Source organism: Balaenoptera physalus (genome assembly GCF_965194825.1).
Source record: "Balaenoptera physalus genome assembly, chromosome: 3".
NCBI lineage: Eukaryota > Metazoa > Chordata > Mammalia > Artiodactyla > Balaenopteridae > Balaenoptera > Balaenoptera physalus.
In genome coordinates, this window is record NC_138890.1 from 59584818 (window position 1) to 59603942 (window position 19125).

At 41.5% G+C, this 19125-nt stretch overlaps 3 protein-coding genes across 4 annotated transcripts in view; all 3 read right to left on the reverse strand.

Annotated features, from left to right (window-relative positions):
• The window catches only part of LOC309657110 (protocadherin beta-4), a 121103-nt gene that overhangs the window by 69881 nt on the left and 32097 nt on the right, over positions 1-19125 (reverse strand). The window lies entirely within an intron of this gene.
• On the reverse strand, positions 795-10291 carry LOC309657108 (protocadherin beta-17). Its single transcript, XM_082454151.1, has one exon. The coding sequence runs from the start codon at positions 10099-10101 to the stop codon at positions 7708-7710; it is 2394 nt and encodes a 797-aa protein (XP_082310277.1). The 5' UTR covers positions 10102-10291; the 3' UTR covers positions 795-7707.
• Positions 12986-17406, reverse strand: LOC309657109 (protocadherin beta-6). Its single transcript, XM_082454152.1, has one exon. It carries the CDS (start codon positions 15411-15413, stop codon positions 13020-13022), a length of 2394 nt encoding a protein of 797 aa, XP_082310278.1. The 5' UTR covers positions 15414-17406; the 3' UTR covers positions 12986-13019.

Consider the following 19125-nt stretch of genomic DNA (forward strand, 5'->3'; position numbering starts at 1 on the left):
TAAAGGAAAAGATGTAAAATATAAACTCATTAAGCAGTTAAGGCACTATTCTCTTAAGCTAACACGTCTTGGTTTAAGAATAGGGAAGAATGAAAAATTATGGGTGCACACCTGAGAGACTAAGGATGAAAATGTTTAATAAATTTAATGTGTATATTTTTACAAAACAGAGCATGGTCTAAAAGTGAACCATAAACACTTTCTTTCGCCCCTCACATGCAACACGGTAGATAAAAATTATTTTTAAAATTTAATTATCTGTGGATAAATAAGAAAAGGGCTCAATATCACATGCATTTTAAAAGATGATAACTGGCTCACATTTTTTTTTTCTTTTTGGCCACAGCACTCAGCATGCAGGATCTCAGTTCCCCCGGCCAGGGATGGAATCCGCGCCCCCTGCAGTGAAAGGATGGAGTCTTAACTGCTGGACCACCAGGGAAGTCCTTGGCTCACATATCCTAAATGACACATAGTTAGGTGAATGAAGCAAGTATCAAATAGTGTAAATAGTATATAAGCATTTTATAAATAAAATATTTTGTTAGTTTTTTTTAATAAATTAATTTTTTAATTTTTGGGTGTGTTGGGTCTTCGTTGCTGGGTGCAGGCTTTCTCTAGTTGCAGTGAGCGGGGGCTATTCTTCATTGTGGTGCACGGGCTTCTCATTGTCATGGCTTCTCTTGTTGCAGAGCATGGGCTCTAGGCACGCAGGCTTCAGTAGTTGTGGCACATGGGCTCAGTAGTTGTGGCTTGCAGGCTCTAGAGCTCAGGCTTAGTAGTTGTGGCGCACGGGCTTAGTTGCTCCGTGGCATGTGGGATCTTCCCGGGCCAGGGCTCGAACCTGTGTCCCTTGCATTGGCAGGCAGATTCTTAACCACTGCGCCACCAGGGAAGCCCTTGTTATAGTTTTTAAGTTTATAAAGCCAGACAGTAAAATAACAGATTGAAATTTATTCATTAGTTTATTCAATACTCATTCATCCATAATTACTTCAGTATGTATTTTTCTAAACACAGTAGAAAAACAGCTCTCTCCATGAGGAGCTTATAATTTAATGGGGAAGGGAGATCATTGATTTGACTGGGCAGAATACCCAATGAATGGAACATTATATTCAATGGATTCAAAGAAAAAATAGCCTAATATGTCACTGAAATTATGGCAAAATTGAATCTTCAAATTGAAAAGACATTAGGCAGAGCTTTTTATTTCTGAAACTGATGAAAATTCAGATGAACCTCCTGTAGAAAACAATAAAAAGTGATGGACAAGACTTTTTAAAAATCACTTTAGGGAATTCCCTGGCGGTCCAACGGTTAGGACTCCGCACTTCCACTGCCAGGGACCCGGGTTGGATCCCTGGTTGGGGAACTAAGATCCTGAAAGCCCCATGGTCCAGCCAAAAAATGAAATGAAATAAAATAAAAATCACCTTAAAATATTAAAGAGGTAAAAATAGCCTAATTTTTGATGGAAGCCTGTAATAGAAGGGTAAACAGTATATCAAAACAACAAAACTTATTATTCTTTCAGGGCATGTGAAAACATTTTCCCTTGGGCTTTGATTTGAAGCAATGTGAGATCAAAGAAATATAAATCAAGTCTCAGGGCCAGCCAGATGTGCAGCATATTACATGAAGATCCTCCCCATTTTAAGGGACCCCACAGGGCTACATCCACAATATAAACACAGTGTAAACACCAAAAAAATCTAAACCTGCTCCCTCCCCTCAACTCCAGGGAATTATATAGAAGGCTCCCTGGTGTTAAGTAGAGCAGAAGAAAAAGAAGAGAAAACATGCCTGGGAAATTGTAGCTATGGAGTGGGCCTCATGTGTGTTTGTATTTTGAATCTGCATAGGTTGACTTGCAAGAAACCTTAAGCCATAACTTGGTTTGTGATGGTCCCCTATTTATAGTGTTTCTATCCTGGCTAAAACAAATGAAAACCACTTTTGAAAGATGGAACATGCAACCAAGGCTTTGAGGACACCCTATAAATAAATTTTCAGGTGCAGTCAACCATATAATTCACACAAAGAAACAGACAACATAAATGAGAAGAATCAGAAACAATACAGCAGAAATAGACCCATACAAACTTCAGATGTGGCAACTATCAGACAGATTTAAAAACCATTTATACTTACCATATATAAGTAAATAAGTGACATACTTGAAGCTGCACAGAACAGATTGAAAGGGTACACTGAGCTTCAGGGAAGATAATACACAAGTATCAAAATTAAGACATAACCTGATAAAGATAATGAATTTCAAGGGTAGAAAGCAAGTCATCTACAGATGAAGAAAATAGCCTCAGACTTCTCCTCATCAACATTCAATACCAGAACACAATGGAAATGTCTTCAGGGTTCTGAGGGAAAGAAATTATGGCTCAATAATGTTATACCTAGCCGAGATGTTCAAGTACAAAGATAATAATGCAGCAAACAGGAAAGAATTTATAAAACATTGCATTAGCATTCATGAGTGCTTATTGAAAAAAACTACTTAAGGATAAAATTCAGTCAATTTATAGATGAACTGAGAAACTGTGATGAAAGGGTTAATGTAATATTTGGTATCAACAAATCTCTGAAGAAAGTTGACTGAAGAATTTTATACCCAGCTAAATAATACTTCTCAAGCATGTGATAATTCAAGAAATACAGCACGTATAAACTCTTCTCTAAAGGATTACACCTGATGAAATCCAGTAAACCAAGAGATGATGCACTATAAATAATTCAGGTTTGGGGAAGCTGGGATAAAATAACTGAGAGTAAGGATGGCATATCATTTCCAGTTTGAGCATACCAGTTTATCTCAATTCCCCCCTGAAACTTCATTTAAACAATAGAGAGCAAAGGTTTAACATAAATGAACCTATGAAGACAAAAAGAATAGAAGAGTAAACAGCAGGGGAGAAAAGTCACTAAAATTTTTGGAAGATGCAAAGTATACAGACAATTGGTTATGGACAGATTTTACTTTTTTCTGTTGTCAAATGAGAGTAGAAAGTGGGGGTGCAGGTGGGTAGGATTAATAAGAAAATCAAATCCAGCCAAAGTAATGATTCATATTGAGGGTCCAAAGAGAGGCTAAAAACAACAGTGGCTGAAAATCTGTACAAGGACTACATGTTTCTGAGAATTCCTTTCCCAATCACTGAAGCAAGGTATCCTCCCTTTTCTCTTAGTGGCAGGAAATGGGAGGTACACTATTTGTAGATGTTATATAGACAGGGCTGGACTGAGGGACACTAGCACAACTGAGGGTAGGGCTGAGACCTTATTGAGAAGAGTATTAAAGAAATTCTACATACTGATTAAGACCCCATTTCCAACCAACGAGCTCTCAGAGCGCTGAGTGCCTTCTTTTATAATACCTTCCACCACTACCCCCATTCTTACTGAATTCTTCTCTGGAAAACAACATAGGCCCAAGAGAAGAGATTTACAGATATTAACTTTTGGTCCCCAAGCAAAATGTTGTTTCCTATTTAATTATCCTAAGGTGAGATCCACCACTCAACTAGTCCCACCCAAACATGCAATGCCTAATCAGCTTTTTATTGTCTCATGGAAAAAAACAAAAACAAAAAACAGACAGCCAAGCAGCATAATACATAAAAAGGAAAGTCTCTAACATGAGGGTGGAGACCAAAGACAAAGAGGATAAAAGTAATACTAAAGAAAAATGAAATGCTAGGATTAGAAGAAAAAATTTAAAAACCTAAAATTAATATCTTCAGAGGTATAAGAAAAGACCAAGTCTCTGTGATACAATAAAAGGCTGCCATTGATTGATAAAGACCTAAGTGTAAGGGCTAAAACTATAAAACCCTTAGAAGAAAACATAGGTGTAAATCTTCATGACTTTGGATTAGGCAATGATGTTTTAGATATGACACCAAAAGCATAATAAGCAACCAAAGGAAAAAATAAATAAATTGGGTTTCATTAAAATAAAAAAATCTTTTGTACTTCAAAGGATACTATCAATAAATTTAAAAGACAAACCACAGAATAGGAGAAAATATTTGTAAATCATATGTCTAATAAGGGTCTAGTATCCAGAATAAAGAACTACTCCAACTCAACAATAAAAAGACCAAAATCCTATTTTTAAATGTGCAAAGCATTTGAGTGGATATTTCTCCAAAGAAGATATTCAGGTGGTCCATAAGCAAATGAAAAGATGCTCAACATCATTTGCCATCTGGGAAATGCAAACCAAACCACAATGAGATACTACTTCACACCATCTAGGATAGCTATAATCAAAAAGAAAATAACAAGTGTTGGTGAGGAGAAACTGGAACCCTCCTACACTGTCAATGGGAATGGTAAACGGTACAGTTACTTTGGAAAACAGTTTGACAGTTCTTAAGAAGTTAAACAGAGTAACTGTATTTATGTCCTAGCAATTCTAATTCTGGGTATATGCCCAAGAGGATCAAAAACATACATCCACATAAAAACTTGTACATGAATGTTCACAGCAGCATTATTCATAATAGTGAAAAAGTGGAAACAAACCCAAACGTCCATCAGCTGATAAAATGTGGTACATCAATACCACATTAATATTATTTGGCCATAAAAAGGAATGAAGTATTGATATGTGCCACGACATGGATGAACCTTGGAAACATGCTAAGTGAATGAAGACAGACCCAAAAGTCTACATGTTGTATGATTCCATTTATATGAAATAGCCAGAACAGACAAATCCATAGAGACATAAAGTTGATTAGTGGTTGCCGAAGGCTAGAGGGAGGAGGGAAGGGGAAGTGACCACTAATGGGAACCAGGTTTCTTTTCAGGGTGATGAAAATGTCCTGGAATTAGACAGTGGTAATGATTGTACAACTGTTTGAATATACTAAAAACCACTGAACAGCTTTAAAATGTGACTGTTAGGGTATGTAAATTACATCTCAATTTAAAAATTAAAAACTAAAAAGCTATAGAAAGAACCTTCAGAGAACAAGAGAGAGCTTTTTGAGAGGAAAACTATAATAGCAAAAGTTTAAAACTCAATCAGAAGGGTTAAAAAATAGGTTGAGAAAATCTATTAGAATTCAGGGAAATAAAGACAAAAATAGTAAATAGAGAAATGTTAAGAAAAATTAAATATCAACCAAGGAGGTCACTATACAACTATCAAGAGTTACAGAATAAGAAAACAAAGAACACTGAATAGAGGAAATCATTTTTTAAATTACACACACACACACACACACACACACACAAATCCCAAATCCTGTCTTAGTCTAAAGAACACATTACACAAGATTGACAAATCTCATTGGGTATTTATCACAATAAACGACAAAATTCTTACACTATGACACATAATTAAGAAATTCTACAACAATGGAGATAATATATAATGACCTAATTTCATCTTGAGCGAGGTTTCTCAGCTAAAACACTATTGGCATTTGGGACCATATACTCCTTTGTGGGCAGGGGGGCTGTCCCGTGCATTGTAGAATGTTTAGCAGCATCCCTGGCCTCTACCCACCAGATGCCACTAGCACCATCTCCTCCACTTGTGACAATCAAAACTGTTTCCACACATTACCAGATGTTGCTGGGTGGCAAATTTGCCCCCAGTTGAGAACCAGGGATCTAGGGAAAAAATAGGTCTCAGAAAAAATGGGTAATCAGAATGTTGAATATCTCAACATTGGAGATTAGAAGACAATGAAGCAATGCCTTCAAAATACTAGTAGCAAATAATTCCTCACCTATAATTCCACATCCAACAAAATCAACAAATCAACATTTGATTTTATAGCATCCAGAATTTTCAGATGTTCAAGTTCTGAATAAATTTATCGCCAAGTATTTTTCAGGAATTTAGGGGGGTAAACCAATAAAAAGGAAGACATAACAAATGCAGAAAATGAAATCAAACACATGAGAGAGAGAAAAGAAATTTCCAGGATGAAGGGTATAGCAAATCCCAAACTGCCAGCTGTGGAGTAGGTCTAGAGAGAAAATAGTGTACAATTGAGCAGGGGTCTGGGTGGCTCCACAACAGCTCCAAGAAAAAATAATGGAAGTGAGAGTTTTTTTTTATGGGCTTAATAATACAATGAGGAGCTTTAGACTTTAGAAAGTATGGGGATAACTTTAAAATATGTACATAGAAAAGTAAGTAAAGTGGAAAATGAGGCAATTATTAACTTAAGAGTAAAGAAAAAAATCTTAGAGCAATATGAGGTTTGGGTCTAAGTGATATTTACATAGTCATAATTATTTAAACACTATTTAAACAGAATAATGATACTGGTATGAGAGAGGATGGGGTAGAAGAAATGTGCAAGTTTGTGTGTGTGCCCTTTGGAAGAAAATGGATAATATCTAAAACTTAAATTTGAGAAAAAGCATTTTGTAAGCATATTATTTAGAAATATGGAGGCAAATATCATGGGGGAAGAAAACAAAAGGTTCAAAAGTTGTTACCTCTGGACAGACTTGAATAAACTTGAAAAATGTTGTAGCGTTGTATGACAAATTAAATATTTGAAACATAAAATGTCTAAACAATTATGAAGATTATCCTTTTAAAATACATTGTAAATGTTATAAACATTGTTAAGGTAACTACATACAACAAAAGTATAAAGTAAGGTGAGGAGAGGAGGAAGTGTAAGAATGTTTATTTGCTCGTTTTTCAGCAGGCAGTTGATCATTGCTAATATCTTAATATGCACCATACTCCTGTTTGTTAACCTTATAGGGAATATTTATCTAAGCTTAAGCAAGTTCTATAGTTTCATATTATTTTTATTATATTTCAGTAAAATCTGATGGTTTTAATTATAAAGAAAGCAGTTTCTTACAGATTGGTTTTATAAAATTATTTCCATCCAGCTAGTAACTTATAAGCATCATAGAAATATTTTAGAATGATGACATTGATAATTATTCATGAGTGGGAGAATCATGGTGTTAATTCACTTTCTTTCTTGTTCTTATTGAATATGTTTGAATCATGTGACTACATATTATTTTAAAAGAATGAAAATCATTATTTGCATACTAAAAACCATTTATTATGAAAAAGAAATCATAACTCTACCAACATTTTTTCTATTTAACTGGGATTAAATCCTTTTAAATTATAGCAGACGGTCTAAATAATGATATCAATTTTGAAAGAAAATACTCAGCAAACATCCAGATAAAATATTAGTTCATTTGAAGAAAGACAATAGTGTTTTCAAAACAACACTACAGAAATCCAACGATATTCGAGGTCATAAAATTTTTTGCATAGGTGAAAATTATTTTTAAACCTAAAAGCCATCATTTACAATAGCCTGACATGCTATGATAATCGTAAAACACAATTCTCTTAGTCATAACAAGATATCAACGAACAATCTCAAATATCAGGAACCCGAAAACATTTGTGACTTACAAAATCTGACCACCAAAAAACTGAGAAACACCATTTCACCATTTCATGTCTCATCTCACATGCAAAATTTGAAGGGCTTAAAAAAAAAAAAAAAAGACAGCAACAATAAAAAACACCTAGAGATTCCGAATGTAAAATACTTCAAACTATAAATATGACAAAACTTACGAATGAGTGAGTATGTAAGCTCTATGTGAAAGGGTTGGAAATTAATACATTACTGAATATGATCATTTATCACGTCTTGTCAAGTGAGATTCTTAATTGAACCCAAAATGGTTTCTAAAGTTGGAGTTATCCTCGGTGTCCGTACCAACACCTTCACCCATGATGTTGGGGACAAGAGGTTTCAGACACTTTAACTCCCTGGTCCCAGAGCCTCCCATCAGACACACCTCGTACTGGTAGCTCTGGGACAGGGTCCCCGTGCCGCTGACGTCCACCAGGTGGCCCGGAAAGGGGCCCTCGGGCACCGAGCAGCGACCCACCGAGGCCGCCCCGCCCCGCCTGCACAGCCGCACCGCGACGAACACCAGCACCGAGAAGAGGAAGAGCGACGACACCGACGCCAAGGCGACCACCAGGTAGACGGTGAGCGGGGCGGCCGGCGCCGCGTCCGCCGCTTCCGCTTCCGGGGCCGGCAGGTAGGGCTGCGAGAAGCCGTCCACCAGCAGCACGTGCAGCGTGACGCTGGCCGACAGCGGCGGCTCGCCGTTGTCCTTGACCAGCACCACCAGCCTGTGCTTGGCCGCGTCGCGCTCGCTCAGCAGCCGGGCCGTGCGCACCTCGCCGTTGTGCGCCCACACGCCGAACAGCCCGGGCTCCGTGGCCTTGAGCAGCTGGTACGAGAGCCAGGCGTTCTGGCCCGAGTCGCCGTCCACCGCCACCACCTTGGTCACCAGGTAGCCCGCCTCGGCCGCCCTGGGCACCAGCTCGGTGCAGGGTGCCGAGGCGTTCTGCAGCGGGTACAGCACGAAGGGCGCGTTGTCGTTGTCGTCCGCCACGAGCACGCGCACCAGCGCCTGGCTGCTGAGCGCGGGCGAGCCGCGGTCGGCGGCGCCCACGCGGAACTCGAACGCCCGCAGGGCCTCGTAGTCCAGGGACCTCAGGGCGAACAGGTGGCCGTTGTCCGGGTTGATGGACACCAGGGAGGCCAGGGGCACGTGCGCGTCGAGGGGCGGCAGCAGCGAGTAGGTGACCTGGGCGTTGGCGCCCGCGTCTCTGTCTGTGGCGCGGACGGTGCCGATGTGCAGGGCGGGGCTGTTGTTCTCGCGGACGGACAGGGTGTAGGAGGTCTGGGTGAAGGCGGGGGCGTTGTCGTTGACGTCGGACACCAGCACGGTTATGTTGTGCTCGGTTTTCAGCCTGGGGGTTCCCATGTCAGTGACGGTGATGGTGATGTTGTACTTGGCTCTGCTCTCTCTGTCCAGCGCTCCTTCTGTTACCAAGGTGTAGAAATTTTCTACAGTAATTTTCAGAAGGAAGGGGAGATGGTCTTGGATGTAACACATCATTTTGCCATTGTCCCCGGCGTCTGGATCTGAAATTCCGAAAATAGCGACCACAGTGTCAGGGGTGTTTTCTGGGATATCATTCATGAGTAATGACATGGTCAATTCAGGGGCGTTGTCGTTTACATCCGTCACTTCTATGGCTACAGTGCATTTTCCTGAAAGACCCCCGCCGTCTGAGGCCTCAATTTCCATACGGTAAGATCGAATTTCCTCAAAATCCAACATTTTTTTTAATCGAATATCCCCCGTGACTGTGTTGACTTCAAAGGCCTGAATGACTTGATTTGAGGATTGGAAAAATGAGTAGGAGAGCTCTCCGTAGGTCCCAGCATCCAAATCTCTGGCAGAGACAGTGATGACAAGGGAGCCTATAGGGCTGTTCTCTGGGACCTGCACCTCGTAGAGCTGCCGAGCAAATTCAGGGGCGTTGTCATTTATGTCCAGGACCATGATGAGAACCTGGGAAGTCCCAGTCTTTGGCGGTGACCCACCATCCAGCGCCGTGAGGGTTAACCTGAGTTCTGGCTGCTCCTCACGGTCCAGCTCTTTGTCCAACACCAGCTCCGGGTATTTCCTGCCATCGCTGCGATTTCGAGTGAAAATGTGGAAATGGAAGTTGGTGCTAATTGTGTAGTTCTGAACTGTGTTACTGCCCACATCTAAATCTTGAGCTATTTTCAAAGGAAATGCGGTCCCTGTATGGCTACTTTCTGAGATTTTCAGGAGGATTTCATTTTCCAGGAACTCAGGGGCATGGTCATTTACGTCTTGGAGCTGTAATTCACCTTGAATAAACTGCACCGGGTTTTTCAGTAACACCTGGAAATGCAGTATACATGGATCCACGTCACCGCACAACTCTTCCCGGTCCAGTTTTTCTTTTAGGAGCAAATTCCCACTCTTGTGCTCGACTTGCAAATGCTGTTTATTCCCTTTGGAAAGAATCCGGGCGCCCCGCGAGGCCAGCTCTCCTAAGCCCAACCCCAGATCTTTTGCTAGGTTGGCCACAAATGAGCCGCTGTGTCTCTCTTCTAGAATGGAATACTTAATGACCGCACCACCCACCTCCCACAATAGTAATAGAATAATAATGGCAGTCACTTGCCTTTTTTGCGTCGCTTTGGGTAGCGGCGTCTCCATGGTTCCTCCGGGTCTAAAAGATGCAGTATTTAATCACAAAATAATTGCTTTGCAGCCAACTCTGCTATCTTGGTTCAGCAATCTTGAGTTAGCTCTTAACACTGGCTGACAGGGGGATACCTGCCTCTCTGAAATCTTCTTTACCCACCAGTGTAAATGTTTCCTTTGTGAGCTGCCAGAAACGGATCGGTTTTTATCCAGTCTGGGAGCATGCCGCGACAGTTTTTCACTCTCTTAGCCTGCAGCGCCACCAAGCGTTCTGCTTCACAACTTCAGGTAGTCTTTATTTCAAAGAGTAATGTAATAATAGCTAAACTGCATTGAACACCTTTTGGGTCATAGAGTGTTATAAACTCCTTTCCCCCTCACCTGTGATGCAGTTTTGTTCAGGTATCTAACAACAGTTGTGAGAGCAAAGTAATACCTATTTATCTATATATTCATCTTCCCTATAAAGGTACAAGTTCAGTAGACAAAACTGGGCTCAAGACACATTTATTTATTTATTTAATAAGTATTTCTCTGTGCAGGAATTTTTCTAGCTTCTCAGGATAAAGCGGTAAATTAAACACAAAAATTCTTGCTCTCAGGAGCTTACATTCTATTACAAAAATACTAATTTGTTCTATCGTGTTAGAAGTTATAAAATTTTAAATCCAGTTTCTACTCCCAATCAAATTGAAGTGTGCCTGTAACTTCTGAAAAATGTGATTTCTTTTCAGTCTCTGTATACATAACCTTGGGGAATTTTTTTTCCTTCATAAACTCATTGTGTGCATAACTCACTAAAGTTGAGAAGAAATGGCCATTTGTTTTATTGGAAATCAGTAAGTTCTGAATTCAGGCAATGTCTTTGGGCAAACATGAAGAAGGCAATAAAGCCAATTAAGTCAAAGATATACTTTCTAGGGAAGGGTTTTGACCTGTCAGCATTGGACAGGGCCCATCCCAGTGTACACCCTCTGGGACTGGGCAGATGGGGTTACTGAAAAAATCCAGTGCAACAAGTAAAGCCATGTGGTTGGAGTAAGAATAGCAGAAGCAGGGCTTCCCTGGTGGCGCAGTGGCAGAGAATCTGCGTGCCAATGCAGGGAACACGGGTTCGAGCCCTGGTCTGGGAAGATCCCACATGCCGCGAAGCAACTAGGCCTGTGAGCCACAACTACTGAGCCTGAGCGTCTGGAGCCTGTGCTCCCAACAAGAGAGGCCGCGATAGTGAGAGGCCCGCGCATCGCGATGAAGAGTGGCCCCCGCTTGCCGCAACTAGAGAAAGCCCTCGCACAGAAACGAAGACCCAACACGGCCAAAAATAAATAAATTAATAATAATTTTTTAAAAAGCAGAAGCAGTTCCCCCAAAGAAGAATGGAGGAGGAGAGGGGAAATATCTGGGAATACAAAACAGTAAGTGTTCCCTACACTCATTGAATTGAGCAGTAATCATCCCTGACAAAAGAGCCATGATAGTTCATTTATTTGGACACAGAACACAGCTAAATATAATTTAGTTAAGCCCAGTTCCATTTTAATTAAGGATAAAAAGAAAATATTCACTCAGCTGTCACTGCCAGACTTTGATGGGACCTTGTAAAGAAGGCTATTTCATAAAATACTACAAATATAACCAACAAAAATAAAACCAAATATGGGTTAAATTGTGAAAGTAAATGATTTTGTGGTTGATAAAGATAAATGGTGCATACACAGCACTGGAAGGGAAAAATCTGACATTAGCTAGTAACCTGCTACTCATAACTTACTTAGGTCTTGGCAGGTATCACACATATAGAAGGAGGAGGAGTTTGAAAAGTAAAATTCGGATTTTACCAAAAATACCTCTGAACTTGCAAACTGTTAGACAAAGACAAGGAGATAAAATGTACTTTCAAGCACTTTATATTCTGTAATAGAGATTAGGGTGAGCAAGGATGTTTTCTGTTTAGAAGGAAAGTTAAAACAGTGATATTTAATAATTTCACTTATTGGCAAGGATACTATATTGTAAAGAGAATATTAGTATTACTAATTCCTTGAAAGTTATTTTTTTTAAATTCGCTATTGGAATGTTAATAACATTTAGCAAATATTTATTAAGCATTTATAATTGGCTTGGTGTTGTTTTAAAAAGGCCAGCATATTCTTACATGAAGCTCACAAACTAATTTAATGTGTTGACAATTTCGTTAAGTCTATATTCATAGAAAATATGTATTGACTATTGTGGTATACTGAAATACACATAAATATGAATGACTATTTTAGCATTTAGCCATCTTTAGTGTTTATCTTTAGTTTTCCACACTTTAGTTACCCCAAACTTATATTGAGAATACAAAACAGTAAGTGTTCCCTACACTCATTGAATTGATTGGTAATTATCCCTGACAAAAGAGCGATGATAGTTCACTTATTTGGACACAGAACACAGCTAAATATAATTTAGTTAAGCCCAATTCCATTTTAAATAATATCAGATACATTCAATAATATCAATTACATTAAAATTTTAAATATCTGATTAAATAATATTAAATACATTAAAACTTTTCCCCTACATAGCAGTAGTGATGACAATTGTCACCACTACTTAGAAATACAATCTTAAGGACTTGGGAATATAATTTTTGTAAAAAGGATAGATTATTCAATTAAAAAATTTTTAAATAATGCAAATAAAAATTTACTTTTGTTCAAATTTTCAAATATACTTGAGTGAGAGTAATTTCTAAAACCTACTAACGATAATATAGGGAAAATACTGTGCATACCCAGTACCTGATTTTTAAAAATTTCACCCTAAGGAACAGTAATAAAATAATCAGGAAAACGGACCGTCAATAATATGCATTAAAACATGTAGGTTTAAATTAAAAGAGATTTCCAACTTATTAAGTAGGGTTTAATAGAATAATCCGATACTTAACTGAACAGGAAACTATTCCGAACGGTGGGGTTTTCCTCCATTTCCCTCCCAGTGCCCTGGGGAGGGAAGTTAGGGTGAATAGGTTTCAGAAACTTGAACTCGCTGGTCCCAGGGCCTCCCGTCAGACACACCTCGTACTGGTAGCTCTGGGACAGGGTCCCCGTGCCGCTGACGTCCACCAGGTGGCCCGGAAAGGGGCCCTCGGGCACCGAGCAACGACCCACCGAGGCCGCCCCGCCCCGCCTGCACAGCCGCACCGCGATGAACACCAGCACCGAGAAGAGGAAGAGCGACGACACCGACGCCAAGGCGACCACCAGGTAGACGGTGAGCGGGGCGGCCGGCGCCGCGTCCGCCGCTTCCGCTTCCGGGGCCGGCAGGTAGGGCTGCGAGAAGCCGTCCACCAGCAGCACGTGCAGCGTGACGCTGGCCGACAGCGGCGGCTCGCCGTTGTCCTTGACCAGCACCACCAGCCTGTGCTTGGCCGCGTCGCGCTCGCTCAGCAGCCGGGCCGTGCGCACCTCGCCGTTGTGCGCCCACACGCCGAACAGCCCGGGCTCCGTGGCCTTGAGCAGCTGGTACGAGAGCCAGGCGTTCTGGCCCGAGTCGCCGTCCACCGCCACCACCTTGGTCACCAGGTAGCCCGCCTCGGCCGCCCTGGGCACCAGCTCGGTGCAGGGCGCCGAGGCGTTCTGCAGCGGGTACAGCACGAAGGGCGCGTTGTCGTTCTCGTCCGCCACGAGCACGCGCACCAGCGCCTGGCTGCTGAGCGCGGGCGAGCCGCGGTCGGCGGCGCCCACGCGGAACTCGAACGCCCGCAGGGCCTCGTAGTCCAGGGACCTCAGGGCGAACAGGTGGCCGTTGTCCGGGTTGATGGACACCAGGGAGGCCAGGGGCACGTGCGGGTCGAGGGGCGGCAGCAGCGAGTAGGTGACCTGGGCGTTGGCGCCCGCGTCTCTGTCTGTGGCGCGGACGGTGCCGATGTGCAGGGCGGGGCTGTTGTTCTCGCGGACGGACAGGGTGTAGGAGGTCTGGGTGAAGGCGGGGGCGTTGTCGTTGACGTCGGACACCAGCACGGTTATGTTGTGCTCGGTTTTCAGCCTGGGGGTTCCCATGTCAGTGACGGTGATGGTGATGTTGTACTCGGCTCTGCTCTCTCTGTCCAGCGCTCCTTCTGTTACCAAGGTGTAGAAATTTTCAACGGATGGTTTTAGAAGAAAGGGGAGATTGTCATCTATAGAACAAGTAACCTGTTGGTTATGTCCAGAATCTGCATCTGATACAGTGAAAACTGCCACTATGATCTCTGGCAGGTTTTCAGGGATGGGGCTGGTAAGTGACGACATAGTCAATTCGGGAGCATTGTCATTCACGTCCAGGACCTTGATGACTAAACAGCATTTTCCTGATAGTCCCCCACCATCTGTGGCCTCAACATCCACCTGATATGATTGAAATTCCTCAAAATCCAGTGTCTTTCTCAGTCGAATTTCTCCCGTATTTGCGTTTATTTCGAAGGGTTGGTTAACATCATCGACTTGAAATAGGGCATAAGATACCTCCCCAAAAGATCCTGCGTCTAAATCTCTCGCTGAGACGGTGAGAACCAGAGAGCCCAGGGAGCTATTTTCAGGGACTTGGGCCTCGTAGAACTCCTGAGTAAACTCGGGGGTGTTGTCATTGATGTCCAAGACCACAATCTGAATTTTTGTGGTCCCAGACCGGGGCGGAGACCCACCATCCAGCGCTGTGAGGATTAGCCTGAGCTCGGGCTGCTCCTCACGGTCCAACGCCTTGTCCAGTACCAGCTCTGGGGACTTCCTGCCGTCCTTGCGGTTCCGAGTGAGAACGTGGAAGTGAGGATTGGAGCTGATTTTGTAGCTCTGAAGGCTGTTGCTACCAGCGTCTAAATCCTGTGCCATTTTCAAAGGAAATACCTTTCCTGGCATAGTAATTTCGGATATTTTTAGTAGCATTTCTCTAGCGGGGAACTCTGGGGCGTGGTCATTTATATCTCTAATTAGCAAGGCAGCCTGAAAAAACTGCAAGGGATTTTCCAGTAACACTTGGAAGGGTACCACACAGGGCTCAGTAGAGCCGCACAGCTCCTCCCGGTCCAGTTTCTCATTTAGCAGCAAATCATAGGTCTCTGGATCAAACTGCAAATACTGCCTATTCCCCTTAAAAACAACTTGGGCGGCCCGGGCAGCCAGCTCTCCCATCCTGAGTCCCAGGTCCTTTGTCAGGTTGGCCACAAATGTGCCACTTTCTGTCTCCTCCAGTATAGAATACTGAATCGATTCTGAACCTGCCTCCCACAAAATAATCAATATAATGAAGATCACCACTTGCCTTTTCTTATGATGTACTTTTGTTTGCACCATCTCCATTGTTATGTCTGGTTCCAGAGGAAAAATCCTTTTCCAATCCCAATCACCACGTCCACTGTTGACCCTCCAAAATGTCTGCTATAAAATTTCAAATTCGTTCTTATAATTTGTCTGGTGGCGACTGCTCCCCGAACACTTCTATCTTAGCTTTAGCTGTGTGTTCTGTATTTTTTTTCTTGGGTTTCTCCGTGAAATGGAGTCCACTGAATGCAGAGCTTGTATCCACTCTCTTAGCCTGCACTGCCACCATGCGTTCAAATTAATAACTTCGTGGGGTGCTGCAGGTCAACACCACATCCAAAATCTGAGCATTAAAAGGTTTTTTAAAAAGTCAGTGTTTCTCAAACTGTAGTGTGTGAAACACATGCATAAAGACTTACCTGGGAGTCTCAGGGTGTTTTTTCAAAGTCAACTCCTGAGCTCCCCTCCAGAACTTGAATCAAATTCTCTGGCAGTACTAACAGAAATCTGCACTTCAGTCTTACTTCTTAAGTGATTCTGATGCGAACTAACACATTTAAGAATCATTCCCTCAGGTAATGTAAACTTCCTATAACCAACTTTTATTCATTGGCAGTGCAGTTTATCTCTGAGGAGTAGTGTAATTTCTGAATCCAAGTATACTATTTAATTGTCCCATCAACAAACTATACAAAATGTAAAAGTTGGTTAGCAAGACCAATCTTAAAATACACAATCCTTTCTCTAAATTATATGGCTAATAAAATGATATGAACAACATACTTTGTTTTGTGGGCACACCTGCACAGTAAAGGGAATAATTAGGCTATTAGGAAAATAGAGGCCAAGAAATACTTATGATAGAAGTATCTAATCAAATTAAAGTATTTAAAAGAGGAACTAGGAGCAATCAGGTATCTGTCATAAGTAAGCATTTTAGGATTCCCTTCATTTTTTTATGGGTAGAAATGGTCATTATTTTATTAGTGTTGTTCATTTTATTGTAACTTTTTGGTCAAATTTCCCTACTATATTAAGTAATTAGTCAAGGTCCAAATATATTGCCCTGTTGTAAGAGCATATGCAATGCAGAAAACAAACATTCAAGAATCACCTCTACCAGTCTCTCACAACAAGGATGACACTAGGTCCTATAAATATAGACCAAATAAGGTAGTGTGAAAGGTGAATTATATTTGAGTGGATACCCTGGAATTCAATGGTGGTTCATCATGGCTATATTCATTCACAGCTCACCAATTTCTGCTCAGATAAATTGGGAAATGTATCTCTAAACTTCCTGAGAATACATTAAATGGGTCAGTGCATATCTGAGTACACAAAATACACCAAACATAATTCATTTAAGAATGATTTCATATTTATTGAGAGGTGAAATAAATTGAGTTCAAGCAAAATTCACTTCAGGTAAGGAGTGAATAATGGAGGATTAAAAATGAGGATATTTTTCAAAATACTTCAACTCTAGCTAAAATAAATAAAGCTAAATAAATCTAAACTGAACAGATTAAGTCATTTTGTAGTTGAAAAGCACCTCTATCTACTCAGAAGGATAAAATTAAGATCATTTTGTTTCACTTGATAAATGTTACTGAGAACAGACTTGCTTGAGGAGCTGAATAACAAGATACACTGATGAAGTAAAACCAACAATCATAAACATCATGGATGGGTTTAGTTTCTTCTCTGAAACAAAATTATTTCTAGCTCAATCCTAAATGCTTCCTCCTTTCAGTGGGCAGTCTGAGTTCTGATTCCAACTTAATGGCATCCCTGGCATTCACAGAGTCCTTTATTCACTCTGTTTGCCTGCAGCCAGCCTCAAATACAGCTTATTAAATTATTTTTTCATTTTAAAGCAAATCTTAATTATTAGCAGTACAGTATGTGTAAAAAATCAAGTTAGATCATTGAAGTGTCTGTGAGAGCATTACCTGTTATGATAGAGAGAAAGAAGATAGTATCTTTTTGTTATCTTCTTTGGTTTTCTCTTTTTTTAAAACTTATTTTATTTATTTATTTTTGGCTGCGTTGGAACTTCGTTGCTGCACGCGGGCTTTCTCTAGTTGTGGCAAGCGGAGGCTACTCTTCGTTGCCCTGAGCGAGCTTCTCATTGCGGTGGCTTCTCTGGTTGCAGAGCACGGGCTCTAGGCGCGGGGGCTTCAGTAGTTGTGGCTCGTGGGCTCTAGAGCGCAGGCTCAATAATTGTGGTGCACAGGCTTAGTTGCTCCACGGCATGTGGGATCTTCCTGGACCAGGGCTCGAACCCATGTCCCCTGCATTGGCAGGTGGATTCTTAACCACTGCGCCACCAGGGAAGCCCCTCTTTTTTTTTTAACTGTTTTTTTGGGGGGGCTGTGTTGGGTCTTTGTTGCTGTGCACGGGCTTTCTCTAGTTGTGGCGAGCTACTCTTCATTGCGGTGCGCGGGCTTCTCATTGTGGTGGCTTCTCTTGTTGCAGAGCACGGGCTCTCAGGCCTGCGGGCTTCAGTAGTTGTGGCACGAGGGCTCAGTAGTTGTGGCTCATGGGCTCTAGAGTGCAAGCTCAGTAGCTGTGGCGCACAGGCTTAGTTGCTCCGCGGCATGTGGGATCTTCCCAGGCCAGGGCTCGAACCCTTGTCCCCTGCATTGGCAGGCGGATTCTTAACCACTGCACCACCAGGGAAGCCCCAAGAAGATAGTATCTTAATGTAACCCCAAAAGATATCAGTTGGGTATGTGAAGAAACTGCCTTTTTGGAAAGTGGATTACATTAGATTCCATCAGGAAAATGCTTCTCAGTTGCTTTGATTTGATTGGCTAGAGTTGAATTGACTTTGCTTTTATAAACGTCTCACAAGGAATAATTCATTTCAAGTCTTTATTATGGAAAAACTTCAACATATACAAAGTAAACAGCATAAACTTGCATGTACACATCACCCAGCTTCACAACATTCTGTCTTGTTTCATCTGTACTTTTTCCTCCCCTTTATGCCTCCCACTCAATGTTTTTTTTTGTAAAGTTCTTTTCTTTTTTTCTTTTTTGAACATCTTTATTGGAGTATAATTGCTTTACAATGGTGTGTTAGTTTCTGCTTTATAACAAAGTGAATCAGTTATATATATACATATATCCCCATATCTCTTCCCTCTTGCGTCTCCCTCCCTCCCACCCCCCCATCCCACCCCTCTAGGTGGTCACAAAGCACTGAGCTCATCTCCCTGTGCTATGCGGCTGCTTCCCGCTAGCTATCTATTTTACATTTGGTAGTGTATATATGTCCATGCCACTCTCTCACTTTGTCCCAGCTTACCCTTCCCCCTCCCTATATCCTGAAGTCCATTCCCTAGTAGGTCTGTGTCTTTATTCCCGTCTTGCCCCTAGGTTCTTCATGAACATTTTGTTTGTTTGTTTTTTAGATTCCATATATATGTGTTAGCATACAGTATTTGTTTTTCTCTGACTTACTTCACTCTGTATGACAGACTGTAGGTCCATCCACCTCACTACAAATAACTCAATTTCATTTCTTTTTATGGCTGAGTAATATTCCATTGTATATATGTGCCACATCTTCTTTATCCATTCATCTGTTGATGGACACTTAGGTTGCTTCCATGTCCTGGCTATTATAAATAGAGCTGCAATGAACATTGTGGTACATGACACTTTTTGAATTATGGTTTTCTCAGGGTATATGCCCAGTAGTGGGATTGCTGGGTCGTATGGTAGTTATATTTTTAGTTTT